Source organism: Pseudopodoces humilis, chromosome 10, assembly GCF_049639895.1.
Source record: "Pseudopodoces humilis isolate 2021_Gansu_Grassland_sample_001 chromosome 10, ASM4963989v1, whole genome shotgun sequence".
Lineage (NCBI taxonomy): Eukaryota > Metazoa > Chordata > Aves > Passeriformes > Paridae > Pseudopodoces > Pseudopodoces humilis.
In genome coordinates, this window is record NC_142209.1 from 3,528,933 (window position 1) to 3,551,930 (window position 22,998).

The 22,998-nt window shown below is 48.3% G+C and overlaps 1 protein-coding gene across 10 annotated transcripts in view; it reads right to left on the reverse strand.

The window, feature by feature from the left end:
- Positions 1-2,115: 2,115 nt before the first annotated feature.
- The window catches only part of RASAL2 (RAS protein activator like 2), a 160,523-nt gene continuing 139,640 nt past the window's right edge, over positions 2,116-22,998 (reverse strand). For 4 of the 10 annotated variants that reach the window (XM_014257577.2, XM_088060153.1, XM_088060158.1 and 1 more), the window contains 10 exons: positions 22,250-22,394; positions 21,193-21,429; positions 20,328-20,529; positions 17,835-18,034; positions 15,720-16,581; positions 12,338-12,472; positions 11,134-11,336; positions 10,597-10,684; positions 8,701-8,731; positions 2,116-6,855 (listed from right to left, as the gene is read on the reverse strand). In XM_014257577.2, coding sequence (XP_014113052.1) covers positions 6,725-6,855; positions 8,701-8,731; positions 10,597-10,684; positions 11,134-11,336; positions 12,338-12,472; positions 15,720-16,581; positions 17,835-18,034; positions 20,328-20,529; positions 21,193-21,429; positions 22,250-22,394 — 2,234 coding nt within the window. In that variant the 3' untranslated portion in view covers positions 2,116-6,724. The remainder of the gene's footprint in view (positions 6,856-8,700; positions 8,732-10,596; positions 10,685-11,133; positions 11,337-12,337; positions 12,473-15,719; positions 16,582-17,834; positions 18,035-20,327; positions 20,530-21,192; positions 21,430-22,249; positions 22,395-22,998) is intronic. The other 6 variants (XM_088060159.1, XM_088060157.1, XM_088060154.1 and 3 more) reach the window with 5 other exon arrangements.

The window sequence follows — 22,998 nt, forward strand, 5'->3', positions numbered from 1 at the left end:
CCAAGCAGAGCAGGAACTGCTCCCACTGTCTGCATCCTGCTGCCAACAGAAGCCCAGACAGCAGAGAAAAGGCAGTGAGAAATGTCACTCATCTCTGTGCAGGTCACGTTTCACTCTGAGTTAGGTTCTGTCATCACTGGATCATCCTCCACTGGGGTCAGCACAGGGTATTTGTCCCTTGTGATCCCCATCCACTCGTGACCCAACAGCGCTTTGGGGTCCCATGGAGGGTGCTGGGAACATCCATCCCCAGTGCCCTGCTCCTGGCAGCCACCATGGAATCTGCAATATTGGTAATAACTTCTTCTATTTCACCCCAGGCTGCTTTGCTACTGAGCTGGGTCAAGGAGGGTCCCGAAAAGTGGGCTCAGGTCCACAGAACTGGTGTTTCCCTTGTGTCAGCAGGGTGGAGCTGAGTAAGGACGAGGATTTCATGCTGGCTGCAGGAAGAACTGACAGGTAACCAGGTTTCATGTCTACAACCAGGATATTTGATCTACCCCTCGCAGCAAAAAGCAGGAATTGAATACATCTTCTGGAGACATGAGGATATTTAATCTGTGGGACCAGGAGAAAGGTGAAGGACAGAAACGTGAGATGGGTCCATGGACTCTTGTCCTGACACTCATCTCAGTGTAGGCAAATTGCTGTTCCATCTGCTAATGGATCCAAGCAGCAGCTGCTGCTCAATGTAAAGCAGCAGTGCACATCCTTGGAAATCACTCAAGGTTGTACACTTACATCTTTTGGGCAGGAGGACTCTTGGAGGGGAGGAATTTCCCTAGGAAATGGGAGAAGAATTTGCACATTCACATGCAGTTTTACACAGTGGAGTAAAGTGGAATTCAAAGCCCTCTGCAGGACAGATAGAACACCTGAGTTTGGGACAGAAAAGCCCAGACCTGCCCCAGATGTCGTTGTTTTGTCCCAGTGCCATCCTCACTGGCATTTGTGGCTCCTGCCGCACCTCATCCCCCACTTCACCTTCCCTCGGCACAGCCATCGCTTCTTTCCTCCTTCCCGTCCCTCTCCCGTTGATTCTGCCCCTCTTCCCTTCCCCAAACCAAACCACGACGGCAGAGGCGACACTAGCATGGCTTTTCCTGCTAGCTCCTCATCCCATCCCGTCCCTCTTCGTGCCCCGGTACAGCCCCGGTACAGCCCGGACACAGCCCCGGTACAGCCCCGGTACAGCCCCGGTACAGCCCGGACACAGCCCCGGTACAGCCCCGGACACAGCCCCGGTACAGCCCCGGTACAGCCCCGGTACAGCCCGGACACAGCCCCGGTACAGCCCCGGACACAGCCCCGGTACAGCCCCGGTACAGCCCCGGTACAGCCCCGGTACAGCCCCGGACACAGCCCCGGTACAGCCCCGGTACAGCCCGGACACAGCCCCGGTACAGCCCCGGTACAGCCCCGGTACAGCCCCGGTACAGCCCGGACACAGCCCGGACACAGCCCCCGTACAGTCCCGGTACAGCCCCGGTACAGCCCGGACACAGCCCCGGTACAGCCCCGGTACAGCCCCGGTACAGCCCCTTGAGTACGGATTTTACACTCAATAAGTTCACTCTGGAAGGTTTTCCCATTCACTGTACATAAGATTCCATCCACATGTGAAGAACAGATATCTTAGAATCCAGCACTTGTTGTGAACCCGTAAATAACATCCCTCTGCATGTCCGCGCCTCCAACCATGCGGCTTTGGGCTGCTGAGTGAGAATGTGCAATTTAGGAATGGGGTGGACAGGAAAGCCGGGCTGATCGCATTCACTGGCCTGGCGTGGGGGCAATAACCTCGGGAATTAATGCAGGGACATTTCAGCACTCAGCGAAAACCCCATGGCTGAAGGAAGCAGACAGCAGTTCTCCGAGTCTCCACAGCTTGTCGCTCTCTCACTCCACAACGCCAGACATTCCCCAGCTTCTGGACACAGGAATTGATCCTGCTCCCCTCGGCCCGGAGCCCTTGGTTCGCTCAGGCTGCTCTGTCCCAAACATTTTGTCCCAGTGGGAATTCCTTCCCCTCCACCCTCTGCATTTACACAAACACAACCCGAGCACAAAAAACAGGGGGGACCTTAAATCAGCGTAAGTTCACAGAGTCCAAACTGTTTAAAGTTAAAGTTTATTTGTATTCTTTGTAGGAATATCAATAAAAGTCCTCAAATGTATCTATATCTGTACATATTACAAGAACCTTCAAAAATTATTCACAGAACAAAAATAAATCTTCTTTAGAACAAACCCAGGCAATGAAATGCAGAAATGGATCTCAGAGACCAAACAGTCCAGTGCTACAAGCATAAAAATACGGCTTGAAAAACAAGTTTATTCCTTTTTAAAGGTGTACTTTGTTGAAATAAAAAATAAATTATTTAGAGCTATCATTGTAGAACAGTTCTGTGTAGTAACACTCTTATTAAGGCCCTTGAGACAGAAAATCTATTTTTGCAGGTAGGATTCCTGGCAGGCATGATCTGTAAGGACATGCTCACTCTCCTGGGAGTTAACTTGCTGTGGAGAAGGAAACACCTAAAAACATCACCCAAAATTTAACACTTTTTCCTCTGGCAGACTCAGCTGATGGAAATGCACATCATGGTTCAACTCAGACAGGAATTGTTCTCCAGGAACAACACAGACATTTTGCAGAACACAAACATCCACACAAGTATTGCTGACACATTCCATGGACATGGCTATAAAATTCATGGACTTCCAAGTTAAAATCTGGTGGGTTTATGCAAGCATCAAAATATGAAATGAATGTATCATGGGGGGAAAACTCACAGCCAAACCAAAGCAATTACATGAACACAAAATAAACCCCATTTCTTTGATGATTTATTAGATGGATAAATAATATATTAATGAGTACACCTCATATTCTCTAACTAGAAAATACACACATCCCTTTCCATGCTCCTGTAGATTCCCTGCCTGAGTTATGCCACTTGAGAAGAACGTGGCAAAATTTGTAGCTGTGTGATCTGTGCTTTTGTAAAAAGCTGCCCATTTCTGATACACCAGGGCAGTAACAGTTGGTAATTCCTATGTGTGAAGTCTATTTCCCCTAAAAAAAAAAAGGTCAGAATTCCTAGAGTTGCAAAGAACAGGGATTTACAGGATGCTGCCCCTAGGCTGTGCTCCTTCTGTCCCCTCAGAGCCTGTCCCTTGTCACCCTGCTCACCTCACACACCACACACACCCTGCCAAGAGGCCACACACGAGAGGCTGCTCTGTCTCCCTGCCCTGCTGTGCTGGCCTCAGGCTTTTCCTGAGCACTCAAGAAGCTCAGGTGGCTTTGAGGTTTGGAGAGAAGCCTCCTAGAACGGTACCAACGTGGCCAGCACAGGCTGAGACACCAGGATGGGGTTACTTTCCTGTTCAGTCTGAGGAACATGACTGTTTCTCCTCCAGGCTATCCAATTTTTCCTGCACTATTTCCTCTGTTCCCGAGTGAGAGCAGCAGCTCCTTGCACAGCACTAGACACAGCCATCAGCCTTTGCTCAGAGTGAGAACCCAAAGCCAGCACCTCCCATCACACATTGCACATTTACTCCCTCACTGCTGCAGAACCCCCTGGCCACGAGTCTAAACCCAAACGTGATCAGGCCCAGGCAAGGCTCCTGCTCCTGAACAGACACGTGCTTTAGTGCCACTTGGATTTTATCAGTCTGGACAAAATAGAAACTGGCATTTTCACATATTGTCAGCTTCAGGCAGCTGAAAATTTTTCTGGAAGGCTGCTTGGTAACAAACTAGGAGAGATAGCTTCCTGCAGGACTCAGGAGCAGTGTTTTGTGCTGCAGCAGATCAATTCCAGTCTTGCAGCACTGACTTTACAACCTTCACCCCTCCTGGGTCTGCAGGCAGTGACTCCTGGGCTGCAGGAGCTGGAGGAGCACTCCTGGCACCTTAGGGGAGAAACTGGAAGAGCAGAGAGACAGCCAGCCTAGCAACGAGCTGTGAGACCACAGAGAGGGGTCAGGCTCTGAGAGAGCCACTGCTTCTTCCTACAAGCTTGAGGAACACACAGGAGAAGGTACAGAATTGGAATGATGCACTACCAAAGACCTCACCAATACTGGGGCAGGGATTCTTTCCCCTCTAAAAATCCAGGCTGAAATGCTGCCCCTATTGCAGAAACCAAAGTGGGCCCTCAGCATCAAACCATACAGCTCAGCCAGCGACCTCTGACATTACCACAGCACTGGGGAGCTCTGGGGAAAGGTGTTTCCTGAAATAATGCTGGGATAACTCCCCATGACCAACACTCCTGCCTTGTTCTGTCAGTGCAGCCGCACGGGCGCTCGCTCACACCTCGGGCACAGCACACCCACGTCACCTGCACGGTGCCACAAGGGAGCAGCTCCCAAAAGGGATGGGAACACGTTTCCCCATGCTACAGCTGGGCAATTACAGTACATAGCTACAGGGACATGCAGATCCCACAGAAACAGCCCACAAAAAGGGTTTGTGTAAAAGAGGCCCTCACCTGACAGCTCAACACAAACTGGAGAAGTTGCTACGGCTGCGATGCCTGAAGGGAGAAAGGAGGAACTCAAAGGCACAGTTTGAGGAATAAAATATCAGAGGTCAGCAAGGATCTAGAGCTGGAAGACAGTTTGGAAAGCATGGAAAAGTAACCAGTGCTGAGCCAATGCAGAGCACAACCCCAGGTGTGCCAGTGCCGGCACCACCGAGTCCCAGCTGAGCAGCCGGGACTTTGAGCCCAAAGAGCTGAGCACTAATCCCAAATCCCAACTCTGCCACCTCCTGCATCAGCCACAGAGCTGGGATTAATTCATTTCCAAAAACCAGGCAAACTTGGCAACAGGCACCGGGTTTGGGTCTCGGTATTGCCAATAATTCATGTGCAGGGAACTGGCGTAGACACTCCTGCGTTTTTCGTGAGACAATCCCACACTGAAGCACCTCTCAGTGAAAATATCCTCGAGGTTTTGTCTCAAACTGAAGTAAACTTTTCCAGTTTCCACAGCATGTATGAATGGTTAATCACACTGGCTGTTACTGGTATGTTTCTGTAATTAACAGTTTCAATCAATGCTGTGATAATTTCATTTACTGTGAGAGCTCGAGGGCTAGAAATGCACAGGAAAAGATGGAAGTAAAAATTCACACTTGACTCCAGAATCTGGGATTTAAAAAAAAAAAAAACAACAACAACCCTCTCTCAGATTAAATATTGTGGCACTTGCTGATATCATGAGAATTGACAATACCAAGCCATTTACTGTTCATCTGTTACAAGTTGTGAATGTCATCACTATCTCCCAGGAGAAGGTCACTTTGGAGCAATATCCCATTCACACACAGTCTGGAATCATGCTTCTATGAAACACAACTGAAAGGAACTGGAGATGAAAGCTTAGCCAAAACTCCTGAAAAAACCTGCCATGTACAGAACTCAAAAAAAAAAAAAAAAAAAAATCCCTTTAAAGTATCCAGAGAAAGGAAAATTTCAGCAGAAATGGAAGATCTTTCAACAAAGGTGCAGAAAGCACCTTTCGTTGGAATTACACTGGCTAAGCAAGTGGCTGAAATAGTGAAAATAAGTAAGCATTAAAATACAGAAATCCTCTAGAAAAAGGGACTTTTGCATATGGAATTTCCTGTGCTGGGCATGGGCACCCTTTGGTTAGCCCTTTCCCAAGAGGATTAACCTGTCTGTTCCTGATGGAGAGCAGAGAGGGAGTTCAGGGTGCCGCTGCAGGGGTCGTACGGTGAGGGTTGGCTAGAAATCGTTAAAAAAGTATTTACAGGTCTGTAAATCCTCCAAACAGAAAATATAAAACTGCATTAAAAGTGGGATAAAAAAGAAAGAATCCTACCACAAAATCCTGCAGATTCCCTCTGTCTGACGGGAAGCCTGACTGTGCAAATTCCAGGAATCCAGCTCGCTGCTCCCACTTTGTACCTTCTTCAGAAAGGCTGTTTTCTGACAGAGTCCTATCAAAAGTAGGTACGGGACACAGCAAGAGCCAGTTCTCTTGCTAAAATGTTTGCTATCAAGTTTTCATTCAGCTAAAGACCAGCTGGGGAAGAGGGGAATAAACCCAGCTGATGAGTTTTCCTATGGAATTCATTCCACTCCATTCACGTCCTTTTATCAGCCAGCTGCTGTCTCGGGTCACCTGCTGCTCACCGCTCGCACACACACACACACACACACGCTCCCCTCTTCCTCCTCCCAGGACTGCAGTGCTTTCAACAAGAGAAAAACAACAACAACAACAATAACAACAACAACATAATAATAATAAAAAAAATAGCAATAATTAAAAAATCTACAGTATTCACTTCCTTTTGGTATATTACATTGGCATTTTTTCTGTACACAACCCAAGAGCTCCCTCTATTTACACAGTGATCCACAAGGACTTATTCTGGGGAGCCTGGTTCTCCTGGCCCTGAGTGGGGAATTAAAGCCCACCCTTCAGAGTTGCTTTTTAAATTTTATTGAATGTACAATACTATCTTAAAACAATTTAAAATAAAATTTTAAAATACAATTCTAAAACAATTTTAGAACAATCTTCAAACAATACAATCTTCAAACAATACGATTTTCCTTGTACAGAAGAACTATGTGCAACAATCAGTGGCGGTGAGGGGTCTTGGCTCTGCTCCGTCTTGCTCTTCCACGGAGGTGGTTGGCAGCACCTGCAGAATTAGAAACTGCTGTTCTTAAATTCACCATTCTCCGTGATGGAAAGCTTGGGAGGGTTGCCATTCCGGACGTGCATGGTGTAGCGCTCCTTTACCTGCGTCAGGGCACTCATCAGGCGCGTGTTGGCCGAGTCCAGGAACACGATCCGCTTCTCCTGCAAAGACACCCCACAGCGTCAGAGCTGCTGCTCACCCGGGCTCTGGGCAGAGGCAGCTGGGCCAGCATTCCCTGGAGAGATGGGCTGTCTGCCTCTTTCTGTTTTCGGGGTGCCACGGGCTCCTCTGCGGCCGCTCTGGCCCTCCGGGACTTTTTGCGCGACGAAATCCGAGTTACAGCGGGGAACGGATCCAGGCAGGGAGGCTCCACCCAGCCAGGCAGGGGAGCGGGAAGGTGTCGGTGTTAGTAACAACAGTAGCCAATTTCGGTGTTATGTTTTAGAAGTAGATTAGAAAAACAGAAACAGGCAGCAGAAAATAGAAGTGGTGGTGGTTGTGGGGGGTTTTATCTGGCAGAGAAAAGTGCAAGTGGTGTCTGCCGACCGTTGTCTCTGCGTTTCGGATGGAGTGTGCTCAGAGTAAACTCATGGGATGCTCAAAATAAATAAAGAAATAAATAATAATAATAATAATAATAATAAAGCAGATAATGGCAGCCTGCGGTGAAGGTGCAACAGCAACACAGAGAAGCAGCAGCCAAAGCTAACGCTGGGGGTTACTGGAGGTGAGGGGGGAGCGCGCTGTGGGTGGAGGGGAGATGCCATGGACAGAACACAAAGAACAAACACGGAACACGCTGCTCCTAGACCCATTCCAGCTCCACGAATCCACGTGCCCGGTTGATTTCCTTGCATGGAACGTGCCAGCCTCCACTCGGAGCAGACAGCTCACGGATGTGTGCTGCTAAATTGACATAACCCATCACCAGACCCAGCCTGCTAACAGTGGGGTATCTGCAGTGGGGTACAGCACCAGAGGGGCAAGCCAAGGAGCTGTTGGCATAATCAGAGATGACATTTTCCATCTTTCTCAAAAAAAGAATAATAACTGCAGAAAGCAGTGCTAGAGACAGCAGGAAGGTAACTGTGCTCTCCATGTCATCAGCTGATTGGCTTTTGCTCTTTGAGAAGGGAAAATGTCTCATTTGCTCAACCAAAACAAGTTGCACGTGGGAACTCTTCCCAGTCCAGCCCGCTGAGAAACAAAATGGAGGGAAAAATGATGCTCAGAAGACATAAACACTGAGGAACAGTTCAGACACACTGTTCGGGAGACTCACGTGCTACCACAGCCCCCTGGGATTCGGATCCCAGCACATCAGTGTGTGCTACAGCACTAATCAGCAATGTCTGCTTTTCTCAGTGGGCTCCCCCACAGGGGTGAGTGCTGGGGTGCAAAAACAAAGCAGAATTTAAGTCCTGCTTCTGGTACTGCCCTGAAGACACCGAGCTCTGTGTAAAGCCAGCAGAGGTGGAGGAGGCACGAGGCACAAGGCCTCATCCCAATGCAGCTGATGGGAGCAAGAATATGGAGCCTAGGAGTTACAGGCCTTTCCTCCCATGCTGAAATGAACCCTGCAGAACACAACTGCCTCAGCAGGAATGTGCTCCTCAGCCAGGCACAGCTCCTACTCCTCCGACTGTATTTCACCTGGAACATACAAATTAAAACGAAAATTTTCCTTCTGAAACTTTTCCTGAAAAATTTCTAAAAAAATCTTTCCAAAGAGTTGAGAGTGAAAGGCTGGGTGTTTTCAGACACTGCTGAGCACTCACTGAGCCAGTCTGCAAAACAGCTGGAAATCCACACTTGGAAAATCAATCTTAAAAGCACGATCTTGGTGAGTAGAGGCATCTTCTCACTGAAAGGAAAACTGGATCTACCAGGCACATCTGTGACACACTCAAGGCACAGGGAGTAGGAGAGCTGGAATGGGTAGGAGGTCAGTGTGCTGGGCCAGGACTGGGTACTGCTCAGCTAGAGAACTGATTGGGTTTACTTGCCTGTTGGAATTATCTCATCCCCATTTATGACCTGTAATTTAACACAGCGGAGATGTCACTTGCAATAGCAACTGGGCCAGCTCTCTTTGCAGCTGCGCCGCTCCGAGGAGAGAGTCTGGCCAGACCTGTCCCTGCTCAGGCTCCAGAGCCAGGAGAGCAGCTCGTGTCTGTGTGCCTGGGGCAGTGCTGGGAGCTGCACTGCACCCCTCCAACCATCCCAGGCTGGTGTCCCTAAGCACAGGATCCCAGGTCACTGCTGCTCCTGGCAGCCTTTAACTCTTCAGCCAGGTTCCAGCCCCACTCAATGAATCTCACACCAAAAAACACCTTTCCTTTTCTAGCTACTGAAGAAATCAGACTAAATAAAACCTTCCAAGCACGACTTCAAGGAACTGCTACAGAACCCAGCAGACATCAGGGCACCCCTGGTGAGTCTGTTCTGAATCTCTCACCAGTTTCCTCCTCTGCTCAGGTACTCGAGGAAGGACAGTGACAATTGCACTTCCCCCATGCACTGCCTGACAATGAAGCACTTGAGGTTTGCCAGTGACCTTGCTCGCCCAAGAAAAAGAGAAATCATTAATGCGGCTGTTCTGCTGTTTTTTCACCAGTTTCCACCACAGGTGATAAATGCTGCATCACTTGATGAAGTGTGATCGAGGACTACACTCTTCCACAGCCCTGAGGGTTTGAAAGTCTCAGAAGTCAGCAGTGGTCCCCTCTGCCAGCTGGTGACACTGGGATCACAATGGTCCATGCTCCAGCTTGCTAGCCCATGACAACACCAAGGCTGAGAGCCTCCTGGCACGCAAAGGTTAACAGGCAAGTTTCCTACTCAGTCACAATCTCTCCCCTCCAAAAATCACTTTTCATGTTCGCTCAGTGCCCCTTCCACCTTCTTGAGGCAGATGAAAAATGCAGACCCATTGCAGAATTCAGGCTGCTGCTTGGATGAGCTGCCATTCTAAGTCTGTAATCACAAGATGCTCTGACTGTGCCTATCTCAAAAAAACACTGCTCTTTGCTGCTTTATATTTTCCCTACAGCTCCACATGAGTTTAAATATACCCCAATGTTTAACCATGTTCAGCTGAGACTCCCACCACCACTCTTTGTGTAGGGAATAACTTAGATTATTCCTGAAAAAAATATTAAAGAAAGTTTCCAGTTGGAACTACTGAAAAGCCCAGAAGCAGGAAAGAGACCCTCCAAATGCAAATACCACAAACGTAACACGGCAGGCAGATACAAACCAGTCCCAGGTTCTGTTGTGGGATCAGCACAGACACAGAGGAAAAGCTGGAATGACCCCACAGGATACACCCACATGCACATCCCGCTGGGTTCCCCTCCCCACAGCTGCCCGGGATGACCGAGGTGGGAGCTGCAGGTCTGTGGGAAATGGGCATTTCCCCAGGACTGCCAGGGATGGCTGGGGGGGTGAAATGCCACATGTGACATTCCCAGGACAATGCTTTGTTGCAGCATTCTCTTTCCTGGACTCCACTGTCCAAAGCCATGCTGCTGCTGGCACAGCTGAGATGCATGCACACGGCAGCTGAACTATGCTGGGGAGAGGCATAGCTTTCCCAGAGGGCCCACGCCCACACTTGGAACAACATCTACACAATGCACTGCTATTCCTTTACTCCCTTGGGATCTCACAAAGTAGCAAAGGTTTTGATCAGTCCTGGGATTTGTTGCCAGGCTGCCTCAAAGCCCAGGTCAGACAGTATTAATTAAAGCCCCCAGTTATCTCCCAGAGGCAATAAGTGACATGTGTGACACTGCGGGCCGATATGGCTTGGCAGACAGAGAACAGTGCTGGGGCAGGAGAGAGGGGCCAAGAACAGGTTCTACACACAGGTTCTGGGAGATCCTGAGCTCTTTACCTACCTGTGCATCAATAATTTTCTGCTTTGCATCAATGACTGCTTGCATCTCAGCGTGATCCTTTTTCAGCTCCTCTTCAACAGCCATGAGTCTGATGAGGGACAGAGAGGGACAAATTAGGACAGTTAAATGTTATTCCCAGGTGTTTCAGGTACTCTGCCCTGCTGGTTTGACTTCTCCTGGCTCTCCAAGAGAAGAATTCTGCTGCTCTCAGGAAAGCTGATCTCTCCATTTGACACCCCTGGTTGCCCAACCTTGTTATTTTCAGGACATTGCCAAAAATACCACTGCTCTAAAAAACTAATTTCATGTACAGATTCCAAATAATGACAACAACAACAACAACAACAACAACAACAGACCTACAGTAAGTACAACAGAGACCTAAGTTAAAAAGTTAAGTTAAAAAGTTCCTAAATATTTTCTTTTACTTTCCTGACAGTCTCAGGCAAGTTTCCACACCATCTCTTCAGCTCTAAGGATGGAGTGGCACAGGGGATCCACCTGTCCCACCCAGTCCCGAGCTTTCCAAAGCCTCACCTGCTGATGATACTTTTCATCTGGCTATCCTTCTCCTCCTGCTGCCTGCGCAGCCTGTCCTCACTGTCTTCCAGCCGAGATTTGTAGTCTGTGAGCAGCTTCTGCATCTGCTGCTCCTGCACCAGGAGCCGCCGCTCGTACTCCTCCAGCCGGCGGCTGGACACCCGCAGGCGCTCCTTCAGCTTGGCAATCTCCTGCTCATACTGGGGGTGGCAGGAGGGAATCAGGGGCAAAGGAGAAAAAACAAAGAGATTAGATCATTATAATGCTCTTCTGCTATTCTTTTTTTTTTAATGAAAAATAAGCTGATTGAAGTAAAGGAAGTGAGAAGCAAACATAGGGGAGACCACAGAGGAGCATGTGGGCTCCCACTGGGCATCAAGCTGATCCCATGCTGTGGGGTGTCACTCTGCAGCACAACTCAAGCAGTCAGAGGGCTCTCATGGCTCCTCAGCTCTGACTGTTCAACTAAAAGTGTTCAACTGCAGAAATGGCCTGGGCAGCCCAAACTTACAAACCCAGAGTGGTGTGTGACCCAAATAAGTCACTCTTCAGGACCTAATCAACCAGGGCAGGTCAGAGCAAACCAGTCACTGCAAACCAGAACCTGTCAGGTTACTTGGCTGAGCTTTTGTTCTTCTTGTCTCTGTGGGCAATCATTTCTGCAATAGTGCCATGAATCTCAATATATTCCTTTGTTTTGGGTTCATTCACCTTTCCCAACAATCCTATGTTTTCGCTTCTTTGTCCCCTAAATGCTCTCATCCTCGCTCCCTGCCTTCTCAAAATACCAAACCTCTTACACAACAACTCCATCCCCACAGCAACAAATGGCTGTAACTGTATTTGGAAAAATGGGATCTACTCCTGAAAAAACACACACTTTCAAAAACAGATCATATGGATTTCTGTGCAGTACCTGGGTGACAGGCATTTGCCTCAGGAGAAGCCCAAGACAAAATCTGACTGCTGCTACTGATGAAAGCTGAGCTGCAGCCCTGCAAAGTCCCTGTGCATGCCCTAAAGCAGGGTTAACAACCCTGATTTACTTTATTTATGTTGTTAGTGATCACTGTAACCAATATAACTTGTGTGAGAATGTGTGACACTGACAGCAGGGCCCAAAAGTCCCTCTGAACTCGTTGTGGGGAGCCCAGCACGCAGTGGCACCCCCCGAGCTGGCTGCACACAGAATCAAATCTACCTTTTCAGCATGCTTGACTTCGTCCAGGTTTGGAGTGGTGTCCTTTTTTGTGTCCTCGTACTGTCCGTTGTTGAACACCCACGCAGCCGTCCTCTCCACCGGGGACAGCGTGGCAGAGTCCACTGGTGACTGCACCTGGGGCAGAGAAACCTGTTAGCATCCTCCAGAGAAACTGCACACAAGCCAGCTCTGAAACCCAGCTCAGCTGGAGGAGAAAGATACCCACGGATATGTCAGCCTCAAAGGATCCCCAAAATGTCTCCTGCAGGGATACTTCATCCTCCCTTGTCTTTGGACCTACAGAACCCACCTGAATCCCTCTAAAACCAATGCACTTTAGAAATTTTTCTTCCTCTCCAAGCGAGCTTTTCTCTGAAAAAGTTCTTGTTTCCCAATCCCATTCACATCTACCTCTTCCCTTTGCCACGCTGTCAGCAAGGCTTTCTCACCCTGCCACATCTCGCACACATTAAACACAGTGACAAAGCTCTGCTCACAGCGTGCTCAGGTGAGACAGGTTGTTTTCCCTGGACTGCTGAGGAGCTGAACTTGGGAGCAGCTTCCTCAGCCAGGCTGGGACAGACCACAGTGGAGCATGGAACTGCACAGCCTGGATCTGGGACAGCGTGGCAGGACTTGAATGTGGCAGGGAGGTGTGACATGATCCAGGCAGTGCCTGCCAGGTTTGGATGGTCCATTGCAGCACAGCCACTCTGCCAGGGCCAGCTGTGCTGACTGGGAGAAATGTCCAGCCTCTTTGGAGGCTCTCTCTCTCCTCTTCAAAGGAATCCAAAAAGGGAGCCAAAAAAAGAGACAAGAAACTCTCTGCCTGGGTGGGGAAAACATGGCTTGCTATAAATTCCAAGCAATTTTCACTGACAAAGACAAGTTTATAAGCGCAGGAATTAGCATAATTACTCCTGAAAGAGCAACATTGTCTTATGTTTTTGAGAAATGCAAAAGATCAACTTCTCCCCAGCTGCAGCTTCTTTTTGTGCCCAGACAGCTCTTCAGCTCCCTGCCTGGCCCAGTGGTGCACCCAAGTGCACTGTGCTCCCTGGCTGGAGCTTCTGAAGTCCCAGTCTCAGCCAGAAGCTCTCCATGGGGGAGGAACAGCTGCTTTAGGAGTCAGGGATCATGTCACCCTCCTGCTGTGTTTCTCCTGCTCAGGAAGAAGCCTCAGCAGAAATGTAAAAGCAAAAAAAGACATAGGAATTAGGCAAAATTCCTTGGATTTAGGCAAAGGCATTTTCCCTAGAAGGAAGTCCCAGCAGGAAAGGAAATAGCCCCTTAGGTGTAGCGTGGCAGCTTGGCAAAGCTCCTTAATTCAGATTTTCTTGACAGCATTTGCTATCAGGCAGCCAGAACAAGGGAGACCATGGACCATGGACCATAAGTGGCTGTGAATCGCTGGAGAAATCAGGAACAGGATGGATGAACCCTGTCACCACCCACTGGGGACTCAGCCAGCAGAAAGGTGACTATAAAGTACATCCCCAGCCCTTCACCAGACTGCTGAGCAGCAGCAAAACTGGCCAAACAACCTTCCAAGTGTAGGACAAAGTATTTCCAGCAGGCAAATTCTGAAAGCTGTCAAAGACCAAGTGGATGGCAAGTCACACATGCTAATGGGTTACGAGTTATTCTCTAATAAAGGGCAAAAAAAGAATTAGTCTGCAAGGATCATTCCCCTCTTTGCCTCTCTTCCAGAGGAACACACTGACATTTCTGTTCCCACCTACCTCCTAAATGGAAATGGAAGGCAGAAAGTGACCTCTCCCAGCAAACAAAGGGCCCAGCTCTATATTCAGAAACAAATGGGACTTGTAGAGAACAGAGTCTAATAATTATAACGCCCACAAAACATGCCTAGAAAGAACATGCCCAGAAAGAACATGCCCAACTTCTCTTTTCTCTTTTTTAAACAAGAACAGAATTCCTCAACAAGATTTGCAATTAAAAGGATGCAATGGAATTTGCCTTGAAAAAAATGTTGGCCACTCGATTTGGCACCGTTCAAGACGTTGTTCATGGGTGTGGGGAAGTAGAGAACACATTGATTTCTTTCAATAAAGCAGGAGCAAGTACTCTAAAGAATCCAGTGGAAACGATTAGTATAGAAAGTACAGTGGGAAAACAAGTGGATGCACATCCTCTTCACATTTATCCTTGTTACTGGCCTAAAATGTGCTACCAGAAGCACACAAGGCCTGGTTGTATTCCATAAACACCCTTCACCTAGCCATGCCCCTATGCCCATTGTAAAACACACTCTGCAGGAAGACATAAACACACACACACTTCAAATAATAATTACTTCTTTGGGTATTACTAACTTGGCATACTAAGCTTTGGTTTGTGATTCAGTGTTTCTGGTCTGGTACTTGAATGAACTTGAGGTATCAAAGTAGTTTTGAAGACCTGATTTCTTCCTGGGTTCCCAGGCATCACCCAGGTTTTCCTGTAACATTCAGGAGTTTGCTGAGAAAGCCCCACCTTGGGCAGAGCAGAGTTTTTTCTGCCAGCTTAACCTCACAGCCCGAAGCCTTCCCCTTGCAAAAGCTGTGACCTGCAGATCATGTTTTCTACCTTCACTGTAGCATTGAAATACTCACTTCCTCTTTAAAATTAAACTAATTTAGGAAAATATTTTCACACACAGCAAATCACAGCAGAATTATTTTTTTAAAAAAAAAAAGAGATAAAGGAATGCTGGCTTTTTGACAGGAAAGCCTTGATTTATAGTTGCTTATGAACAACTGGTGACCTGCATTAGGAGTTGGTAGATATAAGCACTGCTTTGCTAGAAAAAATTTGCATTATTCATAGTTTTGGATGATTAATGAAAAAGCAGCACTTACTTGAGGACCAGCAAGATTGCTTCATCATGGTGAAATATGGATTTCTCCACTTTAGACAACTGTGCTTATTTGTTATTTTGGCAGCAGTTATTCTGTGATGTTTTGTCTTTGTTCATTTCCCTGTTCTGAGGTAGCTCTGCTTTTAAATTAGCACCACAGGGCAAACGCAGCCTCACGTGGTGATCTGAACTACCATTTGGAACAAAGCTGCTCCTGTTTTTTTTTCATTGCATTCAGGGAAATTTTCCAGTCCTGCTTCTTTCAGCAGGTTTGCTGCTACCTTTATAAGTGGAAAACAGCTTGTTTTTTCTTTTAATTTAGTACAAAAGCATCCCAGTGGCACAGATGAGGTGGCTTGCCAAGCTTGTGAGGGTGACAAGCACGACTATTCCTCACACCTGCTACTGGCCACTGGCGTAAGTGCTGCTTCTCTTGATTCAGCTCAACTCCAAGGTCAAGAAAGCTTTGGAGGCCAAGGAGCTGAACACCAAAGGGGAGGCCTGGAGGCAGGATTTCCTTACCTGCTGCGTTTGCTGCCGCTGAATCGCCCGCACCTTGGGGACGGGGCTTTCCCTCGAGGAGGAGGACTGGTGCCGGGAGCGGTTCCCGTTCTGGACGGGCTCGATGCCCGCGGCGCCCGAGGCTCCGGAAACGCTGCCCGTGCTGCGCAGGGAAGGGCTGTGCGTCAGGGTGTTCAGAGTCTTGGCCCTGGTGCCCAGCACGGCTTGGTCCATCTTGCGGATCTGCGCCTGGCTGCTGCTGTTCTGGCGGGGCAGCACCACCGGCACGTGCTTGTCCGGGCCCGCGGGGCGCCGCGCCGAGTCCTCGCTCTGCGAGCTGCGCTTGGCAGAGTCCTCCAGGCTGCTGTTGCTGCGCCCGCTGGGCTTGAAGTCCTCGCTGTTGCTGCGGCTCCGGGAGCTGGCAGAGCTCATGTTCTCCGGGCTGGAGTCCACGGAAGCCTTGGCCGTGGGAGGGCTCGGATTGTTGAGCTGGTAAACCGGGTTTTGGAATGAGAGAGGCCGGAGGCTGCCCTGTTGGTTCCACGCCGGGTGCAGCGGCCTCCGGACCTGGGGAGCGCTCTGGGGGGTGCTCTGGGTGTCCCACAGCTGTTTGATGTTGGCCACCTGGGTGACGGAGAGCTGGCTGCCCGCCAGGCGCAAAGGCACGTCGTGCATCATGGAAGCAGTGTCACTGTGAGCCGTGTGAGGGTCCTGCAGGTCCATGAGAGAGATGCTACGTCCGTTGGGCAAGACACTGACTTTCTCATCCTTATCTGAGCAAGTCATGCTCTGGGTGGATGCCTGCTGAACCAGCAGTAAGGTTTTGCCCCTAAAATGTCCATCTATGTTTTCCTGGGTTGGAGACTTCATCTTGTTTATGTCACTGTAGAGTGGAAAGGAATTTGGTTAATTTTTGAGCAGCCAAGACCCTAAGAGATCTGTCCCAGAGAAGTCTTTCTACCTCACTTAACCTCCCCCCACTGAAAGCTTCAAGGAGCCAGACTTCCTTTTATGAGCTCTTTGTGTGCAAGTCAGAACACACTCTTCCTTAATTACCACTTATCTTGGAGAATTGTGTTTGATTCAAGAAGTCCTTCATCTTTATTTTTTTTTCCACTGGTGAAATTTAAACCATTCCCACTAAATCCTCCCCACTTAGTCCCTTCTGAGGCTAGCAGTGCTATTGGTGCCAGATCAACAGGGCAGATGCCATTCAACCCTTTGCCATTACATAATAAACAAAAGGAAATCGCCTCAAGTTGTACCAGGGATGGTTTAAATTGGGGAAAAATTTCTTCACCCAAAGGACTGTCAACACTGGCTCAGGCTGCCCAGGCAGTGGTGGAGTGACCATCCTTGGAAGGTGTTTAGACGTGGCACACATGGTTTAGCGGTGGCCTTGGCAGCACTGGGCTAATGGTTGGACTTGATACTTTTAGAGGGCTTTTCCAACCTTAGTAATTCTATGACTCTGTGTACTATGGAGGTCTTAAAATTCAGCAGGAGTTGTGTGAAGGTTCCTTCAGAGCTGGATGTAAGCTCAGAGGGCAGAGAACTGCACGTGACAAAACTGGCCCTTGTACCTGATAGCACAGGTACTGCCCTGGGCCTGCAGCAGCTGAGCTCTTTGGCAGCTCTGCCATGTCACAGCTCCAGATTTACAGCTGTTACAGTGGGAGAAATGCTGCACAAAACACAAGAGGAACTATTTCTGCTGTTCCACAGGTAATAAGTTTCACCTACAGCTCAGTTTTTCCATTAGCAGCCTGATGGCCAGAAGGAAACACGATGGCTGACCGTGCCCTCAGGCTGGCAGTAAATCACAGAACAATCTCTTTTATCAGCTCAAGCCATTGACTCCCAGATATGTGGTTGAGTCCTGGGCAAGTCCAAAGCTCCAGGTGCCCAGTGCCACCTTGTGCACCTCTTATTGGGATGGTGTATTCGCTGTGAGAGAGGCCTGAGCCCCCCATTCCGCAGCGGGGCTGGGCAGCCAGCTCAGGTGACAAAGCCCTCAACCCCTGGAACCACAGAATGGTCTGGGCAGGAGGGAGACCTCGAAGATCATCTTGTTCCAGCTCTTCACAGCTGCTTTAACAACCCCACAGCTGCCCTCCAGCCCCAGCTGGGACGTACCCATCGGTGGGGTCCTCAGTTATCTTCTGAAGCCCCGAGGAGAGACTTCCAGCGACATTTGGGCTGGAGCTGTGCTCCGTGAAACGTTTCAGCTGCTGCTGCGTAGGTGTAGGGCTGCTCATGGATTTTGTGATATCCGCAAGAATACGAGGGAGAGGTCCCAGTTTTGCCACAGTTGCCTGTAGGAAGGAATTTTCACCCTAATTGGATACAAGCATCACGACATCCGCCAGGGTGTTTTTTTTGTTTTGGTACCGATGCAGAGAGGCGGAGGGATGGAGCGGAAGGAAGGAGGGTGGGTGGTTGTGTGCGGGTGTGCCAGGATCGTAATGCAGTGTTATGGAGCGGCGCAACGACGGCGACGAGATGGATGGAGGAGACGAAACGGGGTGCAGCAGACATTGAGGAAAGAAAAGGAAATAGAAAAGAAATTAGGATTGACCCCCAAAATTAAAAATCATGCTCAATAAAACAAAACTACTGCCATTCCAATGCAAAACTATCATGCAAAGCACACTGAGTCCCAGGCGGGTGAGGTCTAAGTGAAAACTATGGCATCTGCTCATTGAAGGGCATTCAAAGGCTACAGATCCAGCCACGTATGGGGGGAAACTTTCCAGGCAAAGGGTGACATGTGATAAAGGAAATGCATGCCAACAGATGAGGGGGATCATGAGAGGATCGCAGGGGTTGAGGGTGATGGGGAAAGGGAAGGTTTTCATTTCATAAGCCTTTCATTTTTGGAACCCTACATGGATGCCATCGCCTATCGCACCGTTATCAACAATTAATTAAGCCATTCTTCCCTACCCAAACATGAGAAAATAACTGCATGAGAGCATCAGTGATCCTCATCCCACTATCACCCCATCAGCATGGGATGAAATGTGTGGCTCCAATTACAGTTTAGCTCAGTGCTGGCCAGGCTGAGGGTAAGAGCAGCTGGCCTTCAGCAAGGAAGGCTGCTCCTCCAGGCCCTGGCTTCTCACCCCTTTGGGCCACTGCTGGAAGAACAGCTACAGGGCATCTCCAGGCTCCTGGGACTGCAGGAAGAAGGAGCTGCAGATTTATTAAAAAATTAAAATTCTGCTACAAACCCAATGTTATTCTCCAAGATACCTTTGTTTTCCCCATAAGTAGGTATCCAGCCAGCTTGGCTCCAGAGAAAGGTCTCTTAGCAGACACTTTCATACAGCACTGTGGCTATTAGAATCTCCAAGGTGGCTCCTCTCATTATTTCCCAGTCATTCCCTACAGCAAAGCCATAATGCATGTAACCTCACCCCTTAATTCTCTTTTTAGGAAACCACTGTACCAGCTCCCAGGGGCCTGCTAGGATAGATCCATACATCTAACCTACAGAAAGGCCCATGCAGATCCATACATTTGGAATGCACACTGTGCACATGTATGAGGTAAATTGAAACACAAGATCATAGCTTATCACAAAACTAAGATTAATAGATGGACTGTCTTTTTGACTCAAGGGCATTTCAATTTATTCTAATGCAACAAACTCAGATTTTTGTTTTCTCTTTTGAATAATGTACAGTGAAAAAATAGATACACAACCAATAACTACTTTGGCAAACCCTAATGCAATAAAAAGTGAGTGCATTGCTATTCACCTTACTCCTCCAGTTTCAAAAGAAAGAATAATATACATGGAACATGGGCAAAATAATGCACCTCTAAAAATTGAAGTATGGAACAGTTCCAAGCACTTGGGAAGAAAAAAAAGACACACAGGTCAGCTTTTCTGGGCCTTATCAAGTTCCTTTGCTACCAAGAATTTAATGATTTTGGCTCCTGCAAACCCACATAGCTAAGGAAGAGCAAAGCTCTGCCTTCCCTCCTTCTGTATCTAAATGGAAACAGTGCTCATTGTTGGTGGTGTCTGCAGGGATCAGAAGAACTGGTATGAGCTCAGCACAGGGCACAGCAGAAAGCATCTTGCTCTGCTACAGGATGGCACTCGGAGCGGATCCAGCTTCTTACATGGCTTTCCTTGTATGCCAAAATCAAGGACTACGGAAATGAGAGCATCTCAGCAGGCTTTGGATCGGGTTGTTGATGAGAACAGTTCCGCAGGGCCAGCTCCTTCCTCCATCAGGACCAGGGGAGGGCCTGGTGTGCAGCAAAGCACCTCCCTTAGCACCACAAGGGCACAGCAACATGGCCTTTTCTGTCCAAATGTCTCACTTATGAGAAAGGACCGGTTGCCCAGGGAATTTCAGGTACACTTTTAAGCAATGCCTTCAGCACCTGACCCTCCTAAAGACTCTGCAAAGTGTCTGCACTGCTGCTGAAGCCCACCCACCTCACACGCCCTGCCACAGGCCCTCATCAGGAATCACGGAAGGAGCAGTTGTGAAATAGCTCTATCAAACATTCCTCTCCAAAGCTCCTGGCTTCCCTTGATATTCCCTGGTGTTTACTGTTGCTATGGTACCATCCCCTGATTTGCCCTCCTGGGCCTCCACACAGCTTTACCTTATCAAGTTGGGACACAACATCCCACAGGAGGGAATGCAGCACGGAGAGCTCTTTGCCCAGGTCGATGTAGCCGTCATATCCAGGCATGTTCAAGATGGTATCTGGGTTAGAGAGCTCCCTCAGAAAACGCTGCATTCCTCCCCACTCATGTTCCAAAAATTCATTCATGAAGGCCATGTATTCTTCCTTAATACCAAACCTGCAGGAAAGGGAGGTGGGGGGGAAACCCAGTCAGTAACCTTTACACAATATACAAAGTACAAGTGTTTACAGACAATTACTTAAATACTTTACTTTAGATCTGCCTTTCTGAAGATTTGGAGTATTTTTTTAAAAAAAAGGAAAATTCAAAATCTGAAGATTTTGAAGTCTTGGAGGAAAAAAACCCCACACAGACAATTTAAGAGATTCGCTGCTTTGTTGTACTTACTTAAATACTACTACCTCACTGTTTATATTACAAATCACATCTCTTCCCCCTCCCTCCCACAGATACTCTTTTCCTGCTCCCGTGTAGATGTGCCACGCTCTTTGTATCATTCAACTGAGAATTCTGGAGGGAGACAGCATGAAAATCATGGTCTTTGGTGGGAACAGCCTTCTCTTCCTATGAAACAGCACATACACTAACATGCTAGTGCATGACCCTTCTCAGTTTTATGCTGTGTCTCCTCCACAGAATTCAACACAGCTCCAATCTGCGTGTAAGGAGAATTTATCTGAGGTGTCTTGAGTGTTCACATCCAAGTGAGAAGATTCCCCCTTTCCTAAAGCTGGCTTCAGTTTGCCAGAGAATCAGCTGCCTGTGAGCACAAGTAGGATCAGGCACGCTGTAGATTTCAGTTTCCCTGGCACCACCTACTTGGTAAAGTTGGCGAGGTTCTGGATGACTTTAGCAATGAGGGTGAGAGTGCGAGAGGTCTGGTCATCAGGGTACTCCTGCATGAGGTTGAAGAGGCTGGGGGACATGATGGCAGGGCACAGGAAGCGGAGGAAGAGAGAGGCACTGATCAGGCGTTCAATGATGTCCTGCTTGCCCCTGTTCAGGCACTGCTGCTTCCAAGATGCAAACACCTCCTTCAGCTCACGAGGGAACACGCTGAAAAGCAAAACAAAAACCCATCAGCTCTTTTTTTTGCCTCCTCTTTTTTTTTCTCTTTCTCTCTAGACTAGGTAATGTCATCAGGCATCTATTCATAGATCCCCATTTAATCTGGTGGCACTTAAGTAGTCTTTAAAGCACCCCTTGTTCATATGTGTTAAGGGAAGCCATTTCCAGACATGCTGATTTGCAAGCTAAGAACTACTTATCCATTGCTACCCTGGAGCAAACAGGGTGTTAGAATACTGAAAACAAACCGAGCCAAACGGAGCTCATCTCCCTATCTGACAGTTTTACCTTGCTTGTTAAGCTCTCAATACTTAATGCCTTCCCTTCATGCCAAAGCAGAAAGGCCCTTCTTCTTCCACTGCTACTCAGAAACAGATTAATAGAAACCTCTCTGCCAGTGCTTCCTCCCTGTGATTTCCTGTTCAATTCCACACATCTGAAGGGTCTAAAGGTCTTCTGTACACATCAAAACTTGCAGCTTTTTATGCCAAGTCCAAGCTAAGCTATTATCTCCTCACTTTATTCCCTCCTTATCCAGTCCCACTCAGTATGTGTTCCCTTGGCAGAGGATTTGTGCAGAAGCCCCCACAGGTTTGTGGGCTGGGAGTCCTCAATCTGAGCACAGGTTCCACCTGCAACCTGGATTCTCATGCAGGAAGGCAGGGAGGAAAGGGGACAAAGAGGAGCCTGCGAAGATGGATGGGGCTGTGTTCCTTCCCTGTCCCACTGCTGCTCCCTCACCCTCAGAGGAGGAACAGGCACCTCTGAGCAAACTGGGACAAAGAGAGGGAGAAGGAAGATGCCTTACCAGTAGGAATTGATAATCTTGCAGAAGACCAGCTCACAGCACATTTTCAGGTTGCACTGATGATCTGCTAATTCACTCTGTGAGCACCTGCTGGGATCCGCTTCACAGTTTTCATCTGACTCATACACAGCCTTGATAAACTCCCCTGGAAAAAGAGGAGAGGAACCAGGGTAGTTACAGGAAAAGCCTACTTGACACACCTTTAAATCCTGCTTATGTCTTTCCCTGGCAACTGCTCTGGGTGTCTGCAGTTCAGCCTCCAGACACCAGCTGTTGGGGGCACGACTCTACCCAGCCCTTTCCCAATAAAGCACAGCCTGTTCCCTGGTGCTCCAACCTCCCATGCTCTCACTGTCCCCAAGCACAGTGCAAAAACAGGATGGCTCTGCTTAGCAACCCTGTAGGCACCTCCCTTGTGGCCGAGAGAGGAGGATTTGACTTGCTATTCAAACTGTGTTGTCAAGTATGAAATTATCCACAGTCTTAGGAATGAAGCTGTGTGTTATTTGTCTTCATAATTTCCACAGGAAATGTGCTGGCAATGATATTTATTTATATTATTCCTAAATGTGCCTTTTTTTAAAAAATTTTCAGAAGTGTCACCTTGCTCTTGAATAAGAGTGATACCCAAGCACTAGCTAAATGCTGCTAATTCTCTCAACCTCTTATATCAACACCATACAACGTTTTTATGGGCTGCATCTTTTAAGCTCCTTGGCATTTCTGTCACCCTCCCCTTTCAGCATCAC